The 27044-nt window shown below is 46.4% G+C and overlaps 1 protein-coding gene across 1 annotated transcript; it reads left to right on the top strand.

Moving 5' to 3' along the window:
• Positions 1 to 1273: 1273 nt before the first annotated feature.
• On the top strand, positions 1274 to 27044 carry sema4ba (sema domain, immunoglobulin domain (Ig), transmembrane domain (TM) and short cytoplasmic domain, (semaphorin) 4Ba; the record flags this gene model as incomplete). The annotated part of the gene is made up of 14 exons (XM_080539239.1): positions 1274 to 1394; positions 14185 to 14345; positions 14473 to 14535; positions 15141 to 15239; positions 17201 to 17312; positions 17910 to 18026; positions 18356 to 18513; positions 22463 to 22644; positions 23120 to 23270; positions 23735 to 23945; positions 24077 to 24192; positions 24528 to 24685; positions 25160 to 25251; positions 26272 to 27044. 14 exons carry the CDS (start codon positions 1274 to 1276, stop codon positions 27042 to 27044), a joined length of 2514 nt encoding a protein of 837 aa, XP_080395365.1.

The raw sequence follows: 27044 nt of genomic DNA, 5'->3' as shown, positions 1-27044 counted from the left end.
CTTCAAAACCACTCTCAAAAAACATTTACAGGAGGCTGCAATCCGTAACTGGACCCTCTAAATCAAAAATCAGATTAAAAGACCCGAACTACCCACTGTACATACTTTGTGTTTTGTCCCCCGCCCCCACCTGTGGTGTATGTCCCCACCTGTCCTACCCGCTGTACATACCTGATGTTTTGTTGTATTGTATATCTAGTATTGTTCTTCCCATGATGGATGTATTTTTATCTTGTAGATAGTAATAGTTATTTGTCTGTATTATCGTGTAGATAGTACTAGTTGTTTTTTTTTTCCCTGTCTGTCTTACATGTAACGATGAATTGAAAATCAAGGACCCCAATTGAAATAAGCCAGTGGCTTTCTTGGGTTTTTATCCTTTTAGTTGACCTTGTATGTAATATGTACTTTCATGTACCTACTTCTGCAAATCTTCTAATAAAGTTTTCAATCAATCAATCAAGTCACGGTCAGTCAGTCACTGTCAGTGAAGCGTTGTTTGTTTGTCCGAGTTTTCAAAGGGGGCGTGGCTTAGGGACAGGTCCATAGAGAAGGGAGGCTTTTTGTCTCTGTCCTGTTGCACTCTGTTTCTGTCTATCTGTCAAGTATGATCTGATATGAGCGTTAACAGGACAGATGATGTGTTTGTTTTCCTCCAGGTATAGAGTGCACTCTGCCAATCTACTAACAACAGACGTGGCCATAGGCTAGGAAATGAATACACATCCACTCAGTTACGTAAAAAAAAAAAAAGAGGAAAATTACACTCAACCTGTCCTGCCATGTAGCCAGTAGCCTTTATGTCTGAAACCGTTGTGGATACTGAAACGTGTGTGCTATGGGCAACTGAATGTTTTTTTTTGTTTTTCTTTACAAAGAAATGTGCCATGATTCCAGGAGAGAAACCCTGCACACTGTACCCCAATCTGAATGAATGTTCTTTTGTGTGTGTGCAGATCTCAGCCGAGACCCAGGGGTGGTGTGTGTGCATGGAGGCTGATTTGAGAAGGCTGGCTGCCCTGGGAGGCTCGTTCTGAAGGTCAGAGGTCGTCATTCCGAGCCCAGCGGCCGTCTGCAGCCGCGGGAGGAACTCCTCTGCTTCATTTTCACAACAGTGCACAGGTCTCCCATTCAGGAGCGGAGTGCAGCCCTACAGGAAGAGAGGGAGAGGGGGGAAAAATAAACACAGGGGAGAGAAAAAGACACTCTTCATGAATTCCCCAAAATCCTGAAAGGCAAACACTGCGCTGTTGGCTGGCAGTCCCGAGGAGCCATGTGGACAATAAGTATGGCCTCGCTCTGTCTCCCCGCCCTCACTCTGCTACTACTGGCCGGCTTTGTTCAAGCAGCCGCCACCGAAGACGACGTCACTCCACGCCTCAGCTTCTCCTACAGTAAGTGACGTCACCTCCGTAACTCCATAATAACAAGGACCCTGGGTCCTTAGGGTCATGTGTCTATGTCTGTCTCGTCCTCCTGTTGTGTGTCTTCGGTTCTCCTTCTGGATCAGTCACAGTGAGAAACCTCTCTCTGCATTCCTTGGAACATTAGTGAAACAAAGAGAGAGAGAGAGAGAGAGGCCACCGTGTCTACCCTGCCGCCGTGCCCTCCTCGCTGACCCGTGTAGGTAGATCATCCATTTAGTGAAGAGCGTGTAAGGGAGCTGGCCTCCTGGCTCCTAGGGCCTGTGTTATTCATCTATAAATAAGTGTCGGCGCAGGGGTTTGTCGACTTGTCGTACACGGCTCGTCCAGGGTGCTGAGAGCTCTGGAGGTTCCTGCGGGCTCAGGCAGGGCTTTGTGGGATACTTTCCATGGACAGTACTAGTAGGTGTTGATGTTCATACACAGACAAACAAGAGCAGGGCTGGTTCCTTTCTTAGACTCTGGCTCTGTGGGCTCAGGGGTGAGGATCGGTGTTCACAGCGGGACGGAGCTGGAACACAACATTTACATAACTGGACTGCTGCTGGAAAGCCTCTGATATTTCAGGATAGGGCTGCCCTGACGATGAACGGTCTCCTTCTGAAAGAGAGAGCATGCTCTGCAAGGTTTCTTTGTAACACATATTGTAACTTGATTGTATTATGTCATTTATTCTCAGTATTATAGGCTCCTGTCAGTTATAATACACACATGTGGTGTCTGGTTCCCATTGATTGACTTCTGCTATCATTGTAAGACATTTCAATGCCTTTGCAAAAAGCTAAAGGAACATTCACAACTGAATGCTCAATTGTGTGAAATGTTTCAAATCCATACGGTTTAGACTGTGCATTGCCCCATGTCTAAACCTTAATGGTTGTAAAGCCAGCTTAATCCCATGCAATGAATGGCAGTTCCCATCAGTGTGGGTCTGTCAAGTTTCAGCAGGTCAGAGGTAATTACAAAATGAACCACGGCCTTCTACTGGGACTTAGTCAGGACAATGTAACACGGTCTCCACAGACATAGGGGGTTGGTCTTGCACTTTTCTAACGCTCCTATCTCTCTTACACGCGCTACTAATGGTTTGTTTAAACAGTTGACTGTCTTAAGCACTATGATTTGTTTATACATATCAACACACTCCTGCTGTCAGTGCAGATGTATTTCTCTTCATATTCACCTGAGCATGAGAATCATGAATGACATGACTAAGTGCTTTTCCATTCTCACAATCTAAAAGTGCTCCCTGATTATTAATCTGTATGAAGTTTGACGGATTGCGGAAGAAAAAATAAGGAAGAAAAAGAGATATAACGGCAGTACAGAGGATGTTAGCTTAGTGACGCTCCGCCAGGCTTGATAACACATAATGTTAAAGTTTAGCTTTATGTTCACATAAAGCTAAAGCAATGGATGACTCTCATGCACATTGATGTGAACCACATTGATTATTTGATTTGACACCCAATTAATTAAATACAGCAAATGGTGTTTGGAGGGCAGGGGCTCAAGCCTGAAACGAGGACACCCCTTTAAATCCAGCAATAGATTGTTTTGTTGTTGCCCCAAAGCATCCTGTAGCATCTCTGTGTTTATAGAGGAGCCTAATTTATTTGGGAGCGGGGGCACCAACAGTGATGCAAATCCACTGTGCCGCTATTAGGGATATAGCTTGTAACTACAGCTCCCCCATGACTCAGCTACTGGGATCAGTTGTAGTTCTTTCAGCACGACTCTGGCAGAGAAACCGTCTGCTCAGACTACATTGTCAAACGATCTGCATCTACCTTAAGCCCAGTGTGGTTCATGTGAGCCCTGGCATGGATTAAAGTGGGTCACCTAACCCTCAGGTGTGTGCCCTGGCTGCCTGTCTGAGCCTGCATCCCCTCTCCTGCAGGACCTCCATAGTAACAGGTAATCTCTCTCACCTGCCAGCCTCCACAAAGCCCACAGCACTGCCCTGACGGAGCGTTTCACAACAGCACACACCATCAATCACACACTGAAAAGGCCCTTCAGCTTCACACTTCTCCTTTTCTGACAGAGAGACACACTTTTTTTCGGGTGAAGCACGGATCTTGAACACTACCATAAAACACGTCAAACCAAAATGTCATTGTTCTGCTCAGTGGTACCCATGAGAGATGTACAGTACAGAACAGCTCAGGCCAATCATTTCTTTTATTTTCCCTTGTGTTGGCAGGTCATGTTCTGTTCAGAATCGTTTTGTGAATTGTTTCTCAGAAGATTCAATGGTTCAATTAGGTATCCCCGTAAGCACATTGAGTGGTTGTATAGAGCTGTAACGCAAAGAGGATCACGTTACACTACCACTTGCCATTGTTTTTGGAGCAATGCTTTCTTCCCAACGGGGTCAACCTAAGGAAACATACTGGTTTAACTCTAGTGGGACTCACACACAGCTCTTAAACTCGGAGAGGGTCAGCAGTAAAAGGGAACGGGCTTCCCACTCATGATAAAGTCATACAGTTACGCTCATATAACTGTTTACTAGCTGGAGCACTAAAACTGACAAGAAAGGGCTCAGGTTCCCATGGCAATTGCCATTTAAACAAAAATAAAACTAAACTAAACTAACTAAACCTTTTAAACCAAAACATTTTTGCCAGTTAATCGCATTGATTGATTCATCCTAAAGAAAACATAGGTTTTTGTCCAATTTAGACCTACAGTAAATAAAGATGTTTTCATTGGTTTCATTTACATTGATTTACATTGGGTTGGAGTATGTGACAAAAAAAAACACACAAAATAATCTGCATCAGATTATTTGATTTGTTCTTTTTTTAAATTTGGCAGCCCTAATTTAAACATATAAACAAATACAGTCCACATAGATTCAGGAGAGATCACGAGAGAGTGCTTGGGAATAGGCAGTGAGTGGTGTACACCACACTATATGAGTGCCCGGTGGTGACAGTGTCCTGTGTAAGGAAACACCCTCATGAGGAGTAAACAAAGCCTGATGTTTATGACCATAGAGAGGCGGATTGCTCCTGGCTTGGCCATGGGAGCTGGGGTTGCATGCTAACGTCAGTACCGGTGCTCCACCATTCTCCCACCTGTCACACGGTGTTACTGTATCAAGGCAACATTCCGTGCTACGAGCCTCAGAGATGCAGGCCCTGCAGAACTCACTGGGCTCTCTTTGATATCTGCTCCTTCCTCTCTGCCCCTCTCCCCCGTCAGTGGAGGCTGGTGGAGGTAGACATCGGAGGACGGGGCTCATTGTAATGCACAGAATAGAATGAGGAATGGTATCAAACACACAGAATAGAATGAGGAATGGTATCAAACACACAGAATAGAATGAGGAACGGTATCAAACACACAGAATAGAATGAGGAACGATATCAAACACACATTCCTCATTCCATTCCGTGCATTACAATGAGTCTGTGATCCCCCCCTACCTCCCCCAGCCTCCCCCTGCTGCCCTTCCACCCTTTTACCCCCCCGCCTCTTTGCCTCCTGGTCCTATCTGGCCGTCCGTATGTGAGCATGACTGCCTGCCAGCCTGCCAGCATGCCCATGGAGAGGACAGGCCAGTCCCCGCTCAGCCCCAGCGGCAACAACATTTTCCTGGACAGACTCAACCCCCCCCCCCCTCCATCCCCCCCCTGTCCGTCCCCCTCCATCCCTCCCTCCGCCTTTAATGAAGAGTCTAATCTGCCATGAATAATGAATGGGGATTTGTGTGTGTTATGGTGTGAACATTCGTCTGGTTCTCATTATGCGCCTATCAGGACGGATCATGGGTCCAGCCTACATCTGCTTCCCGCTCCTCTTTTGTTCCTGCCTTCTAATGCGGACCATGCTGGAGAGCTTAGTGTGCTAGAATCCCATTTAAAGGGACACCTATAAGTGGTTTATGTAGGCTCTCTCTGCACGGCGATCTATTCAACCCTCTGTTAACAGTAGAACAGCCATGAGGGGTCATTTGACCCCTGTGAGTAAAGAAAAATGTTAGATCTTTGCACTCGATCAAGTTTCAGGACCCTCCTTTCATGACTTTTCCTAGATATGTGCCCTACCACCTAGTATCCTTACATTTTCAAAATCACATCAGGAAAAGCTGGTATAAAGCTATTTTGCCATTTTTCTGTGTAGGAAGCATGCTAATTTACAAGCGGCCAACTAGTGGTCGTTGTGTGTTAATAGCAGCTTGAGCATTGTAAAGAGGGGGTCATTTGGCCCCCAAGGCGGCTCTTTTAGTAGATAAAAAAGGCACGGCTGTTCGAGTGTTAATGCGGACCATGCCGGAGAGCTTAGTGTGCTAGAATGCCATTTAAAGGGACACCTATAAGTGGTTTATGTAGGCTCTCTCTGCACGTCGATCTATTCAACCCTCTGTTAAACACCATGCGTGCAGTCGCAGTCTACTTCAACACAAGGGCTTTGCCCTCAGCGCTATTAAGAAAGATCATCATTAATTGTGAAGCACGTAGACAGAATGCTCTTTGTTCTCGACCCATAGGACAACGTTTAGGCCAGTGGAGTCACTCACGTTGAAGTAATTCGAAATGACAATCTTGTCAAGTGAGATAACCACCAAATCTACCAAGCGGAGATACTGTATATGGTAGAATGGCACAGAGTAATCTATTGCCTATATGATCTACTTTCCTTTATGCGTGAGCTGGGATCCATGCCTGTGTAATGTGTTGCAATGGGAGAGGTCCGGCCTTGGGTGCTTAGACCTGCTCTACTAGACCACAACTCCTTGGCAAAGGCGTACTGGCCATCAAAGGCAGTAAGTACAGCTTCCTGGGCCACTGTCTAGATGAGTTGTGCTCTTTGAAAGAACAACACTATCCAATTAGACTGTAGAGTACATTCTGAAAATGTTTGTATACATATGTATCCAGTATAATGACAAGGCACATAGATATGTGATTGAGGTTTGAGTCTTATATCAGAGATGACAATATGTGGTGACATGTTATAGGCTTCCTTAGACCTAAAGGTCTAACATTGCAGCAGTATCATCCATCTGTATCTAGCCTGAAAATCCAAGAGCATTGATCTTAATATCGTCAGTGTTTACGAGACCCACCTTCTCCAACTCACGAGGGAGCGTTTCATAAATCACACGTTGACAGGCCCTGTGAAAACACCCTCAGTGCTCCCAGACTCTGGTCTCCGTGGTGTTGTGGTAGGGGACATCCCGACTGTGGTCCTGAACTCAGCCTGCCCTCACGCCAGCCCGGCTGAACCCCCACTGTGCTGTCAGACTGAGGGGACTGACTACACCAGGTCATGGCATGTTACCGATGCTCCGCTTCTCCCTACGGGGGTGAAGGAGGGGGCTCATGGAGAGGTCCCCAGTCGACGTCTGGTTAACGTTGCGGAGCACCATATTGAGGTTAAACCGAAGGTCAGCAACATGCAGCTTTCTGACCAGCAGCAGACCCAGGATGGCAGTGGAACATTCTTTCCCCTCTGGGAACGGGTTTAATTATCGCCGAGGTGCTAAGTTATGTTGTTTGCGAATTGCAGAGGTTTACGACTTTTGGAAAACTTTTCTGTGTAAATGAGCAATTTCATTTCATTCCTTTTCCTAATAAAATATTACAACGGGCAATGGTTTGCAATGAAAACTTCCCTGCATGGTGAATACCTACAGTGTTCAATTAGATGTTCTTTTTCCTGTTGACACTAAACACAACTCCCTCAAAGCTGGGATTCGACGCTGTTCACATCATTAGTATGCAACTTCAGAGTTCACCCTCTGATCTTGTGGCAAACAGCCTCCTCAGCCTCTGTTGACAGAGCTCATGTTTAAACTGGCCCGAGTTCTCAGCATCACCATGGTGCTCACTTAGCGCTACCATTCGTGAGCTAGCTACCTCGTGCTAACAAGAGGGACCGCAAGCCGTTCCCTACACAAACAGCAGCCTCACAGGCACAGCTTGCCTAATGAATCTCCTGGTGGCCTGATGTCTTAATGGGCTCCAGATGCTATCTAGAGTCTCTGTCTCTATCTCTGTCACTGTCCCTTCTCTACCCGTATCCTGCAGCAGCTCCAACAGTCATTGATGATCATAGTTCATGCTTCTTCTTTCTCACCTCCACACCATTACACTGATAGCAGCTGCTCAATAAGGTTCAAATTCAGTTAGCGCCGTTGATAGCCTTGTGCCTAATGTTAGCATTTCCGATGGATCCCGGGACTGTGGCCTGCTTTCTCCTTAGAGGATTACAAGGATGTCGTCTTTAGAGGATTACATGGTTCTGACCTTGCTCTGTGGTCGGTCCCCTCTGGGAGAGTGGTTTCTGTCAGGCTGGAAGAGCCTCTTAGTGCAAACTGTGTCAGTGACTACAGAACTTTCTCAGGAGTTGGGTGGCTTGGGTGTGTTGACCACTTCCTCAAATAATAGTCCTGTAAGAAGAAGTATGTTGCTGACATTTATGCATTACGTGTGCGTGTGCGTGTGTTAGTGCGCATGTGTTTGTGTGCGCGTGTGTGTGTGTGACATCTGCCTGCCGATAGTGACATGAGACAGGTGTGGAACTGAGATGAAAGGCGAACATGAGGGTATCTGGCATAGCTGGAGCAGAAAGACCCGCAGGAATATCAAACATCACTTAGCCCCTTAGGATACTGTGTCTCCTATGGTCTGGCTGTGGTTGGTACGGGTGAGCCTGCCAACCACAGCCAGGGTTGTTCAGGTTATTGTTCTCTTCCCGCTCCCTGTGTCCCAACCATGACCTCACCTCTCCAAGCTTAAACTCAATTAACCTGACTCATCTCTCACCCCACCCCATTCAAAACTGTGCACATTTTGACTGTGTTTTTACAGCTCTCTCAGATGTCTGTGTTTGTTTGGCTTGCCCTAACCCTGTTATTTCATTCCACTTCCTGGACACCTTTCATGCATTTGTTTAACAGTGTCAGTTTCTTTCTCTTGCTCCCACAGCACAGAAACACAATAGTGATTTTTTTTATTGTTTCGACATCATCAAAGAAAAAGCTCAAGTTCATTATTTTATGAGAGGGCGCTGTTGATATATAAAACCATGAGAAAATGGTGCTGGTCAGAAATGGTACTTTGGCCTGGTCATTATTGTTCCAGCCAGATGTTACTGAGAGATTGAGCCTACATTACAACCTCATGGATGGACTTACTAGAAACACCATAAGCTCTTTGAATCTGGTTAGTTAGTTTATGGAGCTCAACATGTAGGGTGTGTGCAGAGATTTGTGCTACCGTATGTTTTGGTTGTGAAGGTGTGCTCTGTGAGTGAGCGATAGGCAGCGCTCCATCATAGATTACCATCTGCAGTGCTAGGCTGTGCCCAGCTCTCTCTCTCTCTCTCTCTCTCTCTCTCTCTCTCTCTCTCTCTCTCTCTCTCTCTCTCTCTCTCTCTCTCTCTCTCTCTCCCGGATGATACGCTTGTTCTGCCCTGCTTAGCGCTTATCCCCTTTGTCCAGGGTGGCCTCTTGCCATGTGAGTCCCTTCATCTGGGGCATGTTTATGGACAGACAGCTGGAAATGGGGCATTAGACAGACCTCCTTCATGATCCTATAGCATGTCCTCAGTCTCAATACACATACAGTATATGAGACATAGAATCCAATTAAAAGGCTGTTGTAAACAGACAGCATATTTCGTCACTTTATTTTATACTTGGTTATGATGTCATTCATCCTCTTAATAAGGACAGTGCATGGGCCTTGTAAGTGGGAGAAAAGAACTGAAATAGAACGTATTTCTCTTGCTTCTCTCGTTTGCCTCTCCTGTTTGCCCCCTCCAACTCAGACTGCAACATAGACAGAATGTAACCCTGTGTTAAAGGAGAAAGAAAGCTGCTCTCTATTGCCCCATTGGCACACAATCAGTGATGTGTACTAGAGATACATGAGGTTCATCACTGTGTCCTTGTAGTTCTGCATCGTTTACGTAGACGAGAACAATGTGCGTCTCTAATGAAGAAAGCAAACTTCAAACCCCTGCACACACAGCTGTGAAAGCTGATACCTCCCTTCCAGAAGAGAAGGCACTGAATGAATCAGGCTGCTGCTGCCGTAGTTGGATGCCCTACAAAATGAAGCACTTTGATCTCCCCCACTGAAGGACAGATTACTCCACATTCGCCTTTTAGAGGGGGATGTTCCATGCTTCTAATTAACTTTGTGCTTTTTGGACTATGACCCGTTGGGAAATTCACTGCAACAAAATGTAGAGAGTTCCCTAAAAGCCCCACATAATTAATTCCCCCCCCCCCCCCTAAATGGATTAGTGAGCCAGGCAGGGTGGATATTACCATCCATTTAGCAGTGTCATTTGCAAAAATGACATTTAATTACATAATGATGGTAATGATCTCATATTGCTTACAGCTGCCCCTAGTATGAGCTATCCATTCACTAGCTTCTATTGTGTGTTGTTTTTCTAAGGCACTTGTGTTGTCAATGCAGTGCGGGGTCACACAGGAAGTGCTCTCAGCAGAGGGGTGGTAGCGTAGTTTTTGATTGACGGGTGGTAGCTTGCACTAAATCGATGGCGATGCGGTAGATGGCGAAGTTTTTTGTTTTGTTTGTTTTTTTCCCAGGATCCGGAGATCCAGGGCTATTCAGAAAACATTCAGGGCTCGAGCCCTGGATGCCCAGGCCTAACAACGTCACTGGCTCTGGGCCATACAAAGCTCCCCTCTATCTCTCTCTCCCTCTCTCTCTCTCTCTTTCTCTTTCTGTCTCTCGCTGTCTCTGTCTCTCTCTGTCTCTGTCTCTCTCTCTCTCTGTCTCTGAGGGTGTGGATCAGGGGCATGGGAATGGTGATACGGTGAGAGAGCTGGCACACAGAGACAGGAAGGCCAAGGTGCGATTGGCAGGAGTGGCAGGAGGACGCAGCAGGTTAAATAGGACTGTGATGAATGCCTCCAAGCCTGTCTGTGAAACAGAGAGACTAGGAGCTGTGATCGTCACAACGTTTTCTGTATGGACAGACTCTTAATTCAAGTGAATGTTCAAAACAGTTACAGAACAATCCCTGTGGGGACATGGGGGAAAACTGTGGCGAGGTCATTTTCAAAGCTTGCGTCGATGCACTCCCCTTTGCATACAGAATTGTCAGGCAAATCTCCCGATAAACCCCCAAAAACTATTTTAGAAATCCAGGTTTGTAGTAATTTTTTTAGATGAGCCATCTGTCCAGTGTGAGTGTAATACTGGACTTAGTAGCCTCTATTGGCTTGGTTTCCCCAGTTTGCTTTTGGCATTGTTGGGGCTCAATAATGAGATGTCCTTTTGATAATACTGTAGCACAGTGGAGCCTGAGAACTGCGGGCAGGACACTTAAAGCACAGACCCCCTGGGTGGAGGGGAGGGGAGGGGGAGGGGCCTCAACAAGGTCAGGGCAAACGAGTGATGATATGTTGGGCCTCTTCAGTCGTTACATAGTGCCCACTTGCCTGCCCTTCCTGACACCTCCCCTCTCCCTGGCCCCAGTAGACACTAGAAGCACAGCTCTCTCTCCCTCTCTTGAGTGCTTCCTCTTAACAGGCCAGGCTCTTCTCAGAGTACCACCACAGCGTTTCCAGGACTGCGTCGTCATGGAATGGCCCCCGGGAGTCAACCTCAGACTCTCTCACAACAATAGAGTGGAGTCTGAGACTGAGAGTGTGGGACTGTGTGTGTGTGTGTGTGTGTGTGTGTGTGTGTGTGTGTGTGTGCGTGCGTGTGCGTGTGTGTCTGTGTGTCTGTGTGTTACCGAGCCCTGTAATAATGACCTGAATGAAGCAGTCTGTGCTGTTGTTGACTGACCTACAGTATTCCATTGCAGTGTTGGTTTGTGGCCCCAGGGCTTGAATGGGCTTTATTGACAAATCATATGTTGTCTCCCTGAGGTCAGGGGGTCAGACTGGGTCAAGTGCTATCACATGTTGTGGTACTCACATTGCCATCTATTTGCAGTGCCTGATAAATGCTGGAAAGGTTTAGTTTTTTTCTCACACTCATTTTTACAAGTGAACTAAAAAATGTCTTTATATAAATCTAGATCCTTCACTTGACATGTCTTGATCATTCTGTGCCAAGTGAATAGGTACTCACAATCACAAAATAAGAACAGCTTCTACAGCTCTACTGGCAACTGCACGGCTTCTACCAACGCCTGAGATTCCATAATGTTACAATAGTCCTCTCGCTACGCCACGCCCCAAAATAGAAACTGTCCAATCATATCACAGCAAAAGTCACTCCAGGCAGAAAACTCGGATAAAACAACTCGCTAATATCTGTTGGTGAAAAGCTTCTAGAGGAAATATTCTTGTCATCTTTAAAAAAAAAAAAAAAATCTACGTCTATTACGTGCTGTGGTAAATCAGAAATTTGCCAACTCCCGCCATTGTAAGTCATTGAATGTCATTCAGTCACGGTCGGTCAGTCAGTCACTAACAGTGAAGCGTTGTTTGTTTGTCCGAGTTTTCAAAGGGGCCGTGGCTTAGCGATAGGTCCATTTCCTGGAAACACGTTGAATCGCTCAAACCACTGATACTTTTATTGGGACTTTTATAGGATCATTTTAGTGGATCAGTACACATTATTATCTTGGGTTGCAATCAAGTTATCAGCATGAAAATGATTTGAAGCACATGAATTCTTGAAATGCCATAATATTTTCTCAACATAATCTTGTGGAACATGGCTAAATATGGGGCATCAGTGAAAGCCCATGCTCACTAGCACAACAATACACTTTCAGTCTATTTTCAGTGGTGAGACACAATGCATGGAGGGAAGTGATTAATGGTTTCCTGCAATTATGAATGTAATGTAAAGCATCACACTATTCATAATCCACATGGATTCCCTTAATGGTACACAATTACCAGCCTCATTGTGTCTCCCTCGGCGGTGGTTGGAGCATATGACAGTGGTGATCTGACTCCTGGGAGTAATTGTCTAGATATCCTTCTCTGTGAAAAGCACACTAAGCCCTTGTTTGGGTTCAAGCTCTCTAAGCCCTTGTTTTGGTTTAAGCTCTAGCCTTTGTCTTTGCCTCTGTGTAAATCACCATTAAATTTGCCCAAAGCTCTAGGGGAGGGGAGGAGAGGAGAGGAGGAGATGGGAGGGGAGGGGAGAGGAGGAAATGGCCCAAGCGTGGAACAGCCCTCCATTTCATCCTGTAATCACACAGAGAGAGCAGCCCCGGTGGACTTTGCTATGTAGAGAAGATCCTCTTGTGGTTTTGTAGAGGGATTTTGCGGCCCCCCCTAGCCCGATGTTACTGCAGTGATGCACTGCTATTATTGTATAGTTACCCCGGGGGACAGGAGTCTCTACCAACCTCCTGCCCTGTAAGTTGGGGTTATATCAGGTTGAGAGGGCAACCACACACACACACACACACACACACACACACACACACACACACACACACACACACACACACACACACACACAGACACACTGTTTCTTCTCTCATAAACTAGTGTGGAACCAACTAAAGGGTAAAACTCTAAATTATGTATGGGACTCCTCTGTACTTTTAAGTTTCTACATAAGTCCATGTCCATTTTTACACTCTTAATGGATGTTGCTTTAGCGTCCTCAGAGCATCACAAAGCAGGCTTTTATATCTACACGTGGATTATGTTTGCATCACAGCACGTTCTCCACTTTGTTTAGAACGGAGGGGGAGTCAAGATACATTTGTGACCCGGGCCGGCTCAGAACCTCAGACCTCTAGCCTGCAATCGTGTGCTGAATGTGGAGCTTTGACACCAGTGTGGAGGGCTCAGGGCGAGAGTCAGTCATTTGACATGTGGCCGCAGGCCAGAGTGAGGGGTTATGAAGGGGAGTGAGCGCAGGCCCTCCCTCTGCAGCCCTCCTCCAGAGCGGAGGAGAGAGGGTGACAGGACTGGAGGCTGCTGACACACACTCTATTGACTGATCTCTATTGACACACACACACACACACACACACAGACATCACACACACACACACACACACACACACACACACACACACCACACACACACACACACACACCACACACACCATACACACACACCATACACACACACCATACACACACACACACACACACACACACACACACTCACTCACACCACACACACACACACACACATACACATACACGGACATCCTGGGGGCCAAGTCATCTTTATTCAAGCGTATCAGGTGAGGACGAGTCCTGGCTCTTTCTCTGCATCTCCCCCTGTAACACTGCAGTCAGCACAGACAAGACAGCATGCAACGCCAGACAGGGGGGTTGTCATGGGAACGGCACAAACAGCCTGGAGGAGCTCTGTCAGTAATGGCACGGTGTGCCGGCGTCTCTGATTAAGAGACAACGTCTGTCTCCGTGCTGCACATGATGTTTTGTGACCACACACAGATACTGTACAGACGACCGTACATATTGGAGCGTGTTTGCACACACCGCACACACACAAACATTACAGTAACACGGAGACATTGCAGTTTTGAACAGGTTTCTCATGGCAATTCAGTTGTGTACTGTACATAACACTCTCTGTTGCCATTCATATCCTAACTACTACTACTACTACTACTACTACTACTACTACTACTACTACTACTACTACTAATACAGTGCATGAGTGAGTGAATACTGCAGGTTGATTTTGTCATAACACTTTTTTTCTTCTTTCCTCTCTCTCTCTCTCTCTCTCTCTCTCTCTCTCTCTCTCTCTCTCTCTCTCTCTCTCTCTCTCTCTCTCTCTCTCTCTCTGTCTCTCTCCAGATGCAAAAGAGAGGTCAGCCAAAAGATTCACAGTAGACGGGGTCTTCAATTACACCTCTCTCCTCCTCAGCAAGGAAGATAACATGCTCTATGTCGGAGCCCGAGAGACTCTCTTCGCCCTCAACCTCACTGATATCAGCAGAGCCAAGCTACAAAGGAATGTGAGTATACACATGTGCGTGCCTGTGTGTGAACGGTCAAGTACATGTTGTTTATTTGTTTCCGGAGGTTACAGACAATGCCTTTGTGTGTTTTGCGTTACTGACTGACACCTGTGCTCTCCTGCAGCTGACATGGAGCACTCCTGAGGGGAAGAGAGAAGAGTGCAGTTTCAAAGGAAAAGACCTGCAGGTGAGAACACTGTTGATGTGTGACTCAAGTGGTATAGTGTTTACACTTCCGCGCCAACGATCAGCCATGCACAGTACTGACAATGGACTCAATAGCACACCTTAACCAGTGGAAGTTTCCATCGATGTTGAACTTTTTAAATTCAGCAAATGATGGCCTGAGTGATTTTTCGTTTGTTTCTAATTCGACAGATAGAGTACCACCTCCCAGGCTTCACCCTCTTTTTAATTTCAGTCAAATCATGACGTGGTTTTTGGATGTCTATTATCTAGTATGACTCAATGATGACTTGATTGATTGGTTGGGGGGGGGGGGGGGGGGGGACAAAGGCTTGTGGACTGGGGATCATGATGAAGATACTCTAATCAGCTCTCCGTTCTTGGACAGTTACTCAGACGTATGCCACGCGGCTGCCAAATGTCCTCCCAGGCTATTTGGAAGCAATTAAGTCCGGCCAAGTAATGTGGAGATATGCTTGGATGGTAGCCCAACGAGCCGCTGTCTCTTCTTCCTATCTGAGTTACCCTCCGGACTGTCTTCTGTAGGGGACTGGAGGAACATATGAATCATAATAACGATGCTCTCTCCTGTGCTCTTTAATGCAGACTGATTGCTTCAATTACATCAAGATATTACTGCGTGTGAACAGCACCCACCTGTACGTGTGCGGAACCTACGCCTTCAGCCCCATCTGCGCATACATAGTAAGTGATTTCCAGGGCACAATTCCTCTCTATGCCTGTGTGTGTGCAGTAGGGAGATTAAATGAACCGTGTCATTCAACCTGTCAATCAAGTTGATTCTCCACTGCATGGGATTCACCCCCCTGCAGGGCTGACTTATATTTGTATCCAAATCAGTGTACTCATCACTTCTATCTGTCACAGGTGTATTTTAGAGGAAGTCATGTTTCTCTGGGGGGCAATGAAGCATAATATTGATATTTCCATTTTGGAATAGTGACAGTTAGCGAACATTTGGAATATCTGTCGCTATATGCTCCGCTCCACTCAATACATGTGAGAGGAAACACTGACGCAACAGAATGTGTGTCTCTTCTCTTAGCAGAACTCTAGGTTCTGACCCAGGAGGGCCTCCTCCTCCGTCTCTCTTTATCAGAATAACTGAAGTCTCAGCCCACACATAGAGACGTACTGTATACACACTGTCCCCTCTCTGAGCAGCGCTCCCCATCAGCCCCATCATCTGCACGGGCTCCCCGCAGGGCTGCGTCCTGTCTCCAGCACTATTCTCCCTCTACACCAACAGCTGTGTCTCCCGCCACCCCTCGGTCAAGCTCCTGAAGTTTGCAGACGACACCACCCTGGTGGGCCTCATCTCCGGGGGGGACGAATCTGCCTACAGGGGTGAGATCGAGGGGCTGCAGAGATGGTGCAGTTTAAACAATCTGGAGCTAAATGCTCTAAAAACAGTGGAGATGGTGGTGGACTTCCGAAGGAAAGCAGCCCTGCCCCCTCCCATCACGCTGGGAGGTACCCCGGTGGCCTCCGTGGAGTCATGCCGCTTTCTAGGCATGACCATCTCCCGGGACCTAAAGTGGGAGCAGAACACCGAGGTCCTCACAAAGAAGGCCCAGAAGAGGATGTTCTTCCTCCGGCAGCTGAGGAAACTCAGGCTGCCGAGGTCCATGATGGTCCAGTTCTACACGGCCATCATAGAATCCATCCTCACCCACTCCATCATCACCTGGTTCCCTGCTGCAACGACCAAGGACAAGGCCAAGTTGCAGCGGGTGCGACGTTCAGCAGAGAGGGTGATCGGCTGTCCCTTGCCCTCCCTCAACTCCCTGCATGACACCAGGGCTCTGAGGAGGGCAAGGAAGATCATGGCTGACCCCTTCCACCCCGGCCACGGCCTCCTCACCCTGCTTCCCTCTGGAAGAAGGTTGCGGCTGCCTAAGGCACTTAAGGCCCGCCACAGGCTCAGCTTCTACCCCTCAGCCGCCAGGCTGTTAAATGACTCTGGCTTCCCCCCCCCCCCCCGCCCCCAAGTCTGCCCAGGACTGAACTGGACTCAAAAAAAAAACTCTGCACTGCACTTTACTTTATACCGCACTATCCAATGCACTGTTGTCTGTCCTGTGTTGTTGTTGTGTTGTCCTGTTTTTTGATATGTGAAAAAAGTATAAACGCACTTGCTGTGGTGACGAAGCAAATTCCTATATGTGTAATGCATAGTGGCAATAAACGTTATCTCAATCTCAATCAATCTCAATCTCAATCTGATCAGCTCCAAATGGAATTGTATAATAACATTTACATCATAGAGATACTAATAGAGATATCAGACTTAAGAGTCTGTATAGCAATGGCTCCCAAGGTTTTGTGGTGATTTTCCACTGACCCACCCAAAAAAGACAACCCAGACTTGGACTGTGTGACTCGGGGGGGGACTGTCTGTCGTCTCTATAGACTGTGTGACTCGGGGGGGACTGTCTGTCGTCTCTATAGACTGTGTGACTCGGGGGGGACTGTCTGTCGTCTCTATCCATCATTTGAGAAACACTGCTGTAGAGAACTGAGTGGCTGGCAGGCAGTGGTCAGTGTCAGTGTAGATTACAGCCCTGCTTTTTCTCATGCCGGTGTGTGTGTGTGTGTGTGTGTGTGTGTGTGTGTGTGTGTGTGTGTGTGTGTGCTCTCTCCAGGACACTGCAGACTTCTCCCTGGTGAAGAGTCAGACTGGGGAGATTGTAACAGAGGACGGACGCAGCCGCTGCCCATTCAACCCTGCTTACAAGTCCACAGCTATCATGGCTGGTAGGTTCACAATGTGGGCCAGTCGCTGTCAGGGAAATATGTGTTTGGCTTTCGTAACATTCCACACATATACTGTACAAAACAGTACACAAAAACACAATTACACAGACTGTGGCTTTATACAAAAAAACAATTGGGCCGTACAAAAACCTTGTTGAGGTAGTGCTGGCCTACGGGATAGTGAGTTGGACTGGTGATCAGAAGGTCATGAGTTCAAATCCCACCTGGGTACACCACCACTAGTGTGCCCTTGAGTAAGACAATTATGTGTTTGTAAGTAAGTAAGTAAGACACTAAATTACTCCAGGGAGACTGTAATCTCTAATTGTAAGTCGCTTTGGATAAAAGTGTCTGCTAAATGGTAAAAATATAAATATTATTACTTGGGCTGTTGATAGTTCCTTTCAAGAGTTTTAGCGCAAAGTATACTCAAATGTTTAGGCCTATTTATCTTTGTTGGTTTAATCAAGTGCTGATTTACTGTACCAGAGAGTACCCTTTTGTTTTACAGAAACAGAAACTGATCTTTCAGATACGATTTAAGCTTGTCTGTTAGTCTTGATTTTGTATGTCTTCTCATCCTTCCTGGTGTTGTAGATGGAGAACTGTATGCTGGTACAGTCAGTAATTTTCAAGGAAATGAACCTATCATTTACAAGAGCCTTGGCCAAGGTGCTGCCCTAAAAACAGAGAACTCACTGAACTGGCTTCAAGGTAAGGGTCAATGCGGACCGCCAACTGGTAGCTGTTTAATGTCCTGTCCTACTATTTGTAAACATAGGAGATAAGATAAACTTAACATACATAAACAGTTTACCCTAAACATATACAATTATTATTTCAGGCTGGAGTATGAAACTGACCGTAGTTCTGAAAGGGTTGCACAAAAGTGTTTGCGAATGTATGCCAATTTGGTTTACGTACAAAAGATACCGATATTCCTCATCACCAAATTCCATAGATATTTATGGACGTAAAATTGTATTTATGCATGGGTATGGGTTGACATTTAAAACCTATGTTTTTCTTTGTTGTTGTTCCAGACCCAGCCTTTGTGGGCTCTGCCTACATCCAGGAGAGCCTGCCTAAAGGCAACCCAGTGGGTGATGACGATAAGATTTACTTCTTCTTCAGTGAAGCGGGAAAGGAGTTTGATTTCTTTGACAACACCATTGTGTCGCGCATCGCTCGCGTGTGTAAGGTGGGTGACGCTTCAGTGGAGATGGCCTATCTAAAGGGGGTCCTTTCCCCTTGAGCAACAGACCACCCCCCCGCCCATCTCCACTCACTATAGTGCAATCTATCAGAGCGGGAAAGGGGCGTGTGTTTGTGTGTGTGTTTGTGTGTGTGTGTGTGTGGTTGTGTGTCCGTGTGTACGTGTGTCTGCGTGGGCGTGTGTGTGTGAGAGAGTGTGTGTGTGTGTGTGTGTGTGTGTGTGTGTGTGCGTGTGTGTGTGTGTGTGTGTGCGTGCGTGTGTGTGTGTGTGTGTGTGTGTGTGTGTGGTTGTGTGTCCGTGTGTACGTGTGTCTGCGTGGGCGTGTGTCTGCGTGGGCGTGTGTGTGTGAGAGAGTGTGTGTGTGTGTGTGTGCGTGTGTGTGTGTGTGTGTGTGTGTGTGTACGTGTGTACGTGTGTCTGTGTGGGCGTGTGTGTGTGAGAGAGTGTGTGTGTGAGTGTGTGTGTGTGTGTGTGTGTGTGTGTCTGGGTGTGTGTGTGCGCGTGTGTGCCTCCTGTGTGTATTTGTACGTGTGTGTGAGGTGAGGGATTTAAGGGTGGGAGCAGTTCACAGGCTTGCCTGGGTGGGACAGAGGGCCTCGTGTTACAGAAAAACATTCTTCCTCTGTGAGTCTCCCCCTATTCAGGCCCTCCTCTCCAGATATCCTCTTCCCTCCACTCTTACCACATTTCAGTAAAGAAGTACTCATCCATGAGGATTCACAGCCAATCTGAAATGGCTCCTCCTGTTTCCATGCCTTTTCCACATAGACGGTAGAAATGCACTTAAAGCAGCTGAAGTTCTTCATGGGAGTTTAAGAATCTAGGTTGAAAGGTCATTTATGTGAGTGTTTTTGCAATCATCTAAACATTTAACCTCATCTAGAGAAGCCCCATAACTACACACAGTCTGTTTACTGGATCGGATCATGTTCTCTGCAGCTGTGATATGACCAATCAAGAAATACTAGATGGCAATGTAATGGCCCCGACCCCTACTCCCAGGATTTGGATTTCTAGCCATCAATCTTCATGGTGTAGCTGGCTACTGATTTGAATCTTGTTACATCAAATATTTCTTTGGTCTTGGAATGTAAGGGACAAGAAGGAACTGTGTAACTCAGCCAGCAATACTTTGTCCTCCCCATACAGCAAACACACGTAATGAATCCACCAAAGCCCATTATCAAACTTAATTAGAAAACATTATGATTATATTATAACCATGATGAGATGCGATATTGAGCTTTGCTTTGGGGCCAGCTCACGAGTCATTTTCAATTGCGTCTGTGGCTTTTTAATTTAATTTCCTCAGCTGCCCTCTCGCTAAACTCATTTAAGCAGTCTACACTTAGCAGTGCAAAGCATGTTTTGCATTTTAAGAGCCCCCATACGATGCAGTTTCAACTGAGGGATATTTTCCCCTGTTGATGTTTTTCCACACAGGTAGCAGGCAGCCAATAGTAATGGCATTTTGAATGCGTTTCCCAGGCTCTGCAGGCTGAAAGCAGGATGATTGGGATGCAGAGAGGCTTTCTTCAGCTGTCTGCAGGTTGTCCTGACTCTCAGTGGCAGTAAAATGGCCACCTGTCTGTATGCCACTGTCAGACGCAGGCAGGCCACAGGACACACCCTCTACCCTCTTGTCAAATCAAACTTGGAATGGAAGGCAAGGCAGCCAAGCTGTCACTCACAGGGAACACAGACACACAGCTCTGAGCGTCCCTCAGAGTCCCTCTTATTCTCACAGTGCATGAGACATACGCCACTTTCTCAAAGTAGCTTAACTCTGAATGACATAAATGTTCATGTAGAGGTAGACATAGGGCCCTCCTATGGCCAGAGGATGAATATACAGATGACTGAGAGGGAGTTAGAGTTTGTGCCACTTCTTGTGTGCATTAGACATTAGTTGCTATGTCACTGCTCTGGTGCTGTACACATCACTACAGCAGCAAAGCCCAGTTTCACTGAGAAAGTAGTGTGTCCCAGTTTCAGAGTTCCCCTTGAAAAGTGGTTGGTCTGAGCGATGCAGAATTAGTTGGTTGTATAGTGGTGAAACTAAAGTCAAGGCATCCGAAAAAAGAAAAAAATATATTAATAAAACCTTATTAATAATACGGTAAAGAACACTTTGTCATGGAGAAGCGTTGTGGATAGAGGTTAATGGTTTCATATTAATGTATTGCGAGTAGTAGTACACGGTACTAGTACTACACCATTAAATCATGTGCTTTAATCTAAGCCCATTTCTCTTCTCTCTGTCCTCCTCCTCCTATCTCTCCTCATGTTCTCTCTTCCCGTTGGTCCGTGTCCCTGTTGTTTTTTCAGGTGTTTCAAATACAGGTTCCTCTTCAGTGAAGCAAGCTATTGAATAATACACAGTGCTTTGCTGCAAGCAACCAAACACAGCAATTGCTCTATTTTGTGCTAGCATTCTCTGTTAATGAGCTATTGCATTTAATCAGCATTTAAAATGAATTATTTTCTAAGTTCACAAATGTGTTGCTTTTGGTACAATATGCAGGAGTGACTTTAAGTACATACTCTGGTATTAAATAATACCTATATACAGCCAGGGGGAGCAGAGAATATATGTTGCTTATTATCTGGCTGGGTTACTGCAGCAAGTAATTGCTTCAGAAACTCAGCATTAGTCACGTGTCATTTCCCTTTCCCATTCAGCGATGTCATTTCCTCTGATTAATGCTGAGGGGGCCTCAGATGAAGGCACATGTTAAAGGACTCTGGGTTATGTACTGTAGACTAGCCTCCATGTTGTTTCCCTCCCAGAACTGCGTTCTGTGAAAACAACTTATTGCTACTTTTGAATCTCCTCAGATCTATGTCTATGGCAGGAATTGGAATAATTGCTGCCTTCTGCACAGGAGATTCAAGTGAAAGTAAACAGATAATTGACTCTGGAGAATGATCCCTTTTTTTCTATGACATGTCCTTACCCAACCCCTAAACAGCCAGCTATTTGTGACAAGTATCGGCATAACGCTCATAGCTATAATGCTCAAAATGACTTTCACATCAGGTTTGGAGTGACATAATTGTATTAAGTATTCCTTCATGTAAAGGTTGTCTAGCTATTGTTGTTTTTTTGACATATCATGCCACCTCAGTGTCTCCCTCACATAGATGACCACAGACCACAAGGGAGGGGTAGGGCCACGGGCACAGATTTAGAGTGGTAGTGTCAGTGAAGAGGTATTGTGAGAGAGCAGTGCCCTTTTCTCTCTCTCATTGAAAAGCATTTGGCCTCCCCATTGCCCCCAGTGTTTGTATCCTATCCAGTTGTGATGTTGTGGATTGTTTTCTTGACCTAGAACTCTGTTGCCCGAGGGATGATGTGTGTTATGGGCACAATCTGTTGTACTCTGTTTGATTCTACTAAGGGATGCTAATGCTTCTCATTTAAGTCAATTCAAGCAGTTACTTGTCTGTGTACAGAGTTGGTATCAATTATGGTAACTCATGGAATGGATGGGAAGATAGGGAGAATTGCCTTTGAGATATAACGGTTTGAACAGGTAGAATTCTAACTTTTTACATTTTTTTAAGCAAGTTATGACAATCTTCATGTATCAGACAGACAGAATTGTATCATAGCTAAATTGGGTTATTGCCATTGAGCTACAGTATATACCTTTCAGATTCAGATTCAGATTCAGATAACGTTTATTGCCATTATGCATACACATATAGGAATTTGCTTCGACATTACAGTAAGTGCGTTTATACTTTTTTCACGTGTCAAAAAACAGGACAACACAGGACAGGATCTATCTATAGTAGATCAGTGGTTTTTACCATTGACAATGGTCATTGCGGAGTAGAGCAGCTGTAAACTTGCATGCTTGCACCCTCTACTGGACACTGGTGTACTACCACAGGAGCTCCATGTAACAGAACCCTCCTTGTATCCCAGGGTGACAAAGGAGGAGAGAGAGTACTGCAGAAGAAATGGACCACCTTCCTGAAAGCCCAGCTCATGTGCTCACTGCCCGACGATGGCTTTCCTTTCAACATCATCCAGGACATGTTCGTGTTGACACCCAGTTCAGAAGACTGGAAGAACACTGTGTTCTATGGAGTGTTCACTTCACAGTGGTAAGAAGAGCACCAGTGTGACATACATACTGAATATGAATATGCAATGGCGCATTGATACATTCGATTTTCTATTATATTACTATTACTATTATATGGCTAGTGGGGACCTTGCCACAGTTGGCATTGTGATGTGGTGAATTGACGATTCACTTGCTTAGTCAAATGTATCGATTGTAAGTCGCTTTGGAGGCGTCTGCTAAATGCCAAAAATGTAAATGCATTGCAATCATCTACTCATACAAGCATGCTAGTCCAACAAGAACAGCTCTCTCTCAGTTTATAGCGGATTGATGTTGACTCATTCATTGGCAAACAGCCACCTCCTTCCTCCTCGTTGTGGTGTAGTTGAGGAGTTATGGATCAAGTACTGCATGTTATACATGTAGCACAACAGCCCGAATCAAGGGGAGAAGAGAGGGATGATACGATGTATATGAATTTTGAGAAGAAGTCCTTTGTGTTCCCATCCCAGGTACAAAGGAGCCTCGGGGAGCTCTGCTGTGTGTGCCTTCACCATGGACCAGGTGGAGAAAGCCTTCGACGGCCGCTACCGAGAGGTCAACAGAGAGACCCAGCAGTGGTACACCTACAACCACCCTACCCCTGAGCCACGGCCTGGAGCGGTGAGTAGCTACTGCCCTCTGCTGGAGGCCAGACGCAGTGCGGTGCTATATCGGCGCATAAGCTGCAGTATGCAAAGCCAGACACGTGTGCAGGTTTGATGTGTTCTAGCCTGCTCCTCAGTCACATCTCCAATCTCGACTGAACATCAGTGCTTAAGCAGCTATCTGTCTCACTGCTGTCACTGTCAGTCCTCTTCCCAGAAGACCTGATTCCTATCAGGGAGCTGCTGCTGCTTTCATTTCCTGGCAAGCTTATCACCGCCTGATCAATGGAAGGCTACAAACACATATTGATGAGGCTGGGTCGGGGGAGCAGTATGACATTGTAGCTCGGTGTGTGGGTGTGTGTGTGTGTGTGTGTGTGGGTGTGTGGGTGTGTGTGTGTGTGTGTCTGTAGTGTGGTGCGTGTGCGTGTGCACGTGTACTCGTGTGCTCAAAGAGATTCCCCTCTGTCGCCTCCACAGTGCATCACTAATTCCGCCAGAGAGCAGGGCATCCCCTCCTCCCTGCACATGCCCGATAAGGTGCTGAACTTCGTCAAGGATCACTTCCTGATGGACAACGTGATCCGCAGTCAGCCCCTCCTGCTGAAACGCAGCGTACGCTACACCCAGATAGCTGTCCACCGGGTACAGGCTACCCACAAGGCCTACAACGTGCTCTTCATCGGCACAGGTACTGGTACTACAGGCCGGCATGCTCATCTGACAGAATCCATTCTCCTCTTCCCCCCCTATGAGAGGCTGGGCTGTAGCCTATAGCTAGCAGACGCTAACCCTGTTTTATCGTATACGTGTCTTTGCCAGATGACGGAAGACTTCACAAAGCCATCAATGTCAACAACAAGATGCACATCATCGAGGAGATGGTGCTTTTCACAGACCCCCAGCCGGTACAACACATTGAGCTGGACTCTGAGAAGGTACGGTACAGCAGAGGGTCCTGAAAAACGGAACTCAAATTGATTTCTGTCCGCTTTCTCATAGTGAGAGTTGATAACGAGCGTACTAAACGTCAGCGCTGGCTAGCTTAGGGATCCCATAAGCCGTGGGAAGCCTAAAGGGGAGCTCACGTTCATTGAGATAATTACATGCCACTTCCTCTCGGGTGAGCTGGAAACAGATGGGTTGTAAAACAGTGGGTGACACATCATGAATCCCCATCCTCTGTACTACTGTAGTGTGCCCCTGTTTTGCTTCTGAGGATTTTATTTCTTCAGGGGTACGATGTTGATGTTCGGTCGTCTCACCTTCACAGGGCCTGCTGTTTGTGTCCTCCTACTCTGGGCTGGTGGAGATCCCAGTGGCTAACTGCACCAACTACCAGAGCTGTGGGGAGTGTGTCCTGTCCAGGGATCCCTACTGTGCCTGGACAGGGAGGCAGTGTATGGATGTCAGACAGGCTCCACCAGAGAGGTAAAGAGACACTCTCAGACCAGCATACTTACACCTCCAGAGTGCACTCAGGATCCTCAGATATGATTCACCAGAGAGATGATGGCCCATTAGATCACAGCGGTAATGATACAGTGGTAAACTACGCGGAGGCTGGGCTCTCATTATACATTATCTCAGTATACTGCAGCATTGTACAATGTGGCTGGTACTTTTGTTTAGACTTATGTGGCCAGATGTTCTAAATGTTCTGCCTGTTTTTCAGAGGTAATTAATCAAAGTGAAATTAAAGCATAATCTCTCCATGCTCTTGGACGCATCTGTTTTTAATACCGTTTTATATTCTGGCTTGAAAAAAGTGCACCTGGTGCAAACACTTACAGTAGTCATTTGGGCCTGTAGCATCAGTTAAGTCCTTGTCTGTGTAGATTAATAGTGTCCGTTATATCTGCTTTTCCATGTTCCTTTCATCTCATTCACTTTCTCTGTCCTCAGCCACTGGCAGCAAGATGTGGATGAGGCAGACACATCATTAATCTGCAATAAGACGGTGGCCAGATCTCGGTTTGCTAAACCCCCACCCACACGTATGTACTTTATCATCAACTCCTGATTGTCCACTCCTGATTGTACTCTCCGGTCCATACAACAGCACTCTACTCAGGGACCTGCTGATCAATGCTCTGATTTAAGATGTGCATTTTGATTACAAATGTATTCTTCTGTCTCCTACCGTCATTATCTGTATTTGATCCCCTGCTGATTTTGTAAGTTTGCCTACTGTCAAAGAAATGAACGGTCTGTAATTTTAATGGTAGGTTTATTTTAACAGTGAGAGACAGAATATCAACAAAGAAATCCAGAAAAACATGGTATATAAAAGTTCTGAATTGATTTGCATTTGATCGAGGGAAATAAGTATTTATTAGCAAAAGATGACTCTGAAAATGGGTCGTGGACGGGTCTTCCAGCACGACAATGACCCAAAACATACGGCCAATGCAACAAAGGAGTGGCTGAAGAAGAAGCACATTAAGGTCAAGGAGTGGCCTAGCCAGTCTACGGACCTTAATCCTATAAAAAAATCTGTGGAGGGACCTGAAGCTTTGAGTTGCCAAGTGACAGCCTCGAAACCTTAAAGAGGACTGGACCAAAATCCCACCTGAGATGTGCGCAAACCAGGTGACCAACTACAAGAAATGTCTGACCTCTGTGCTGCCAACAACGGTTTCTCCTCCAAGTACTAAGTCATGTTTTGTTGGGGATCAAATACTTATTTCCCTCGATCAAATGCAAATCAATTTATAACTTTTATATAACGTGTTTTTCTTGATTTTTTTGTTGATATTCTGTCTCTCACTGTTAAAATAAACCTACCATTAAAATGATAGGCCGTTCATTTCTTTGTCAGCAGGCAAACTTACAAAATCTGCAAATCAGTTTCCCCCACTGTAGCTTGTTTGTCATTTGTTCTTTCTCATCACTTAGTCAGCTACTGTACCAGGGTGACTTAATGACACAGTTTATATCATAATGCCTGAGAGAAATGGACTGTTGCTTTTACCTGTATGAAAGCTGAAAAGGCTCTTTTCCCTTCTTATCCACAGGGATGTCCTCATGTCAGCTAATCATGATACCAGCCAACACATTCAAGGTGCTGCCCTGTAAGCTGCGCTCCAACCTGGCGGAGAGGAAGTGGGAGTACAGTGAGAGTGCAGGTCACTTCCTGTACCCCAGCCCTGAGGGCGGGCTAGTGGTGGTGGCCCAAGCTGACAGACAGGAGACCTATGAGTGTTGGTCGGTGGAGGAGGGCTTTAGGCAGCTTCTGGCCAATTACTGTGTGAGGGGTGAGGTGAGGCAGGAGAGCACCACTCTGTTGGGCCGATCACGCACCCCGCTGGTCCCTCAGGAGGAGCCCATCATTCTGCCAGGAGAGGCGCGCTCGCCGCAGATCAACACCAAGACTTACTGGAACGAACTCATCGTGGTCTGTGCCCTCCTGGGCTTCTCCCTGGTGGTCTTCTCTCTGTTTGTGGTCTATAGGAACCGTGACCGCATGAAGTCCATGCTGAAGGAGGGCGAGTGCACTAACATTCAGCAGAAGAAGCCCAGGATAGTGGGGAAGCCAGCAGAGAACTTACCCCTGAACGGCAACACAGTGCCGGCATCTGTCTCAGACCATAAGGGCTACCAGACCCTCAATGACAACTACATCTGCAATACGCCCCCGCATGAGTCCTCACCTGACAACACCAGCAAAAGCTTCTCTGAGTCAGAGAAGAGGCCTCTGAACTTGAAGGAGAGCCACGTAGAGATCTCTCCCACCTGCCCGCGGCCTCGGGTGAGACTGGGCTCAGAGATCAAAGACTCCATTGTGTGA

This window comes from Nansenia antarctica (genome assembly GCF_963989245.1).
Source record: "Nansenia antarctica genome assembly, chromosome: 9".
Lineage (NCBI taxonomy): Eukaryota > Metazoa > Chordata > Actinopteri > Argentiniformes > Microstomatidae > Nansenia > Nansenia antarctica.
The sequence above is the reverse complement of the archived record's forward strand: the minus strand, read 5'-3'. Positions and strand labels throughout refer to the sequence as shown.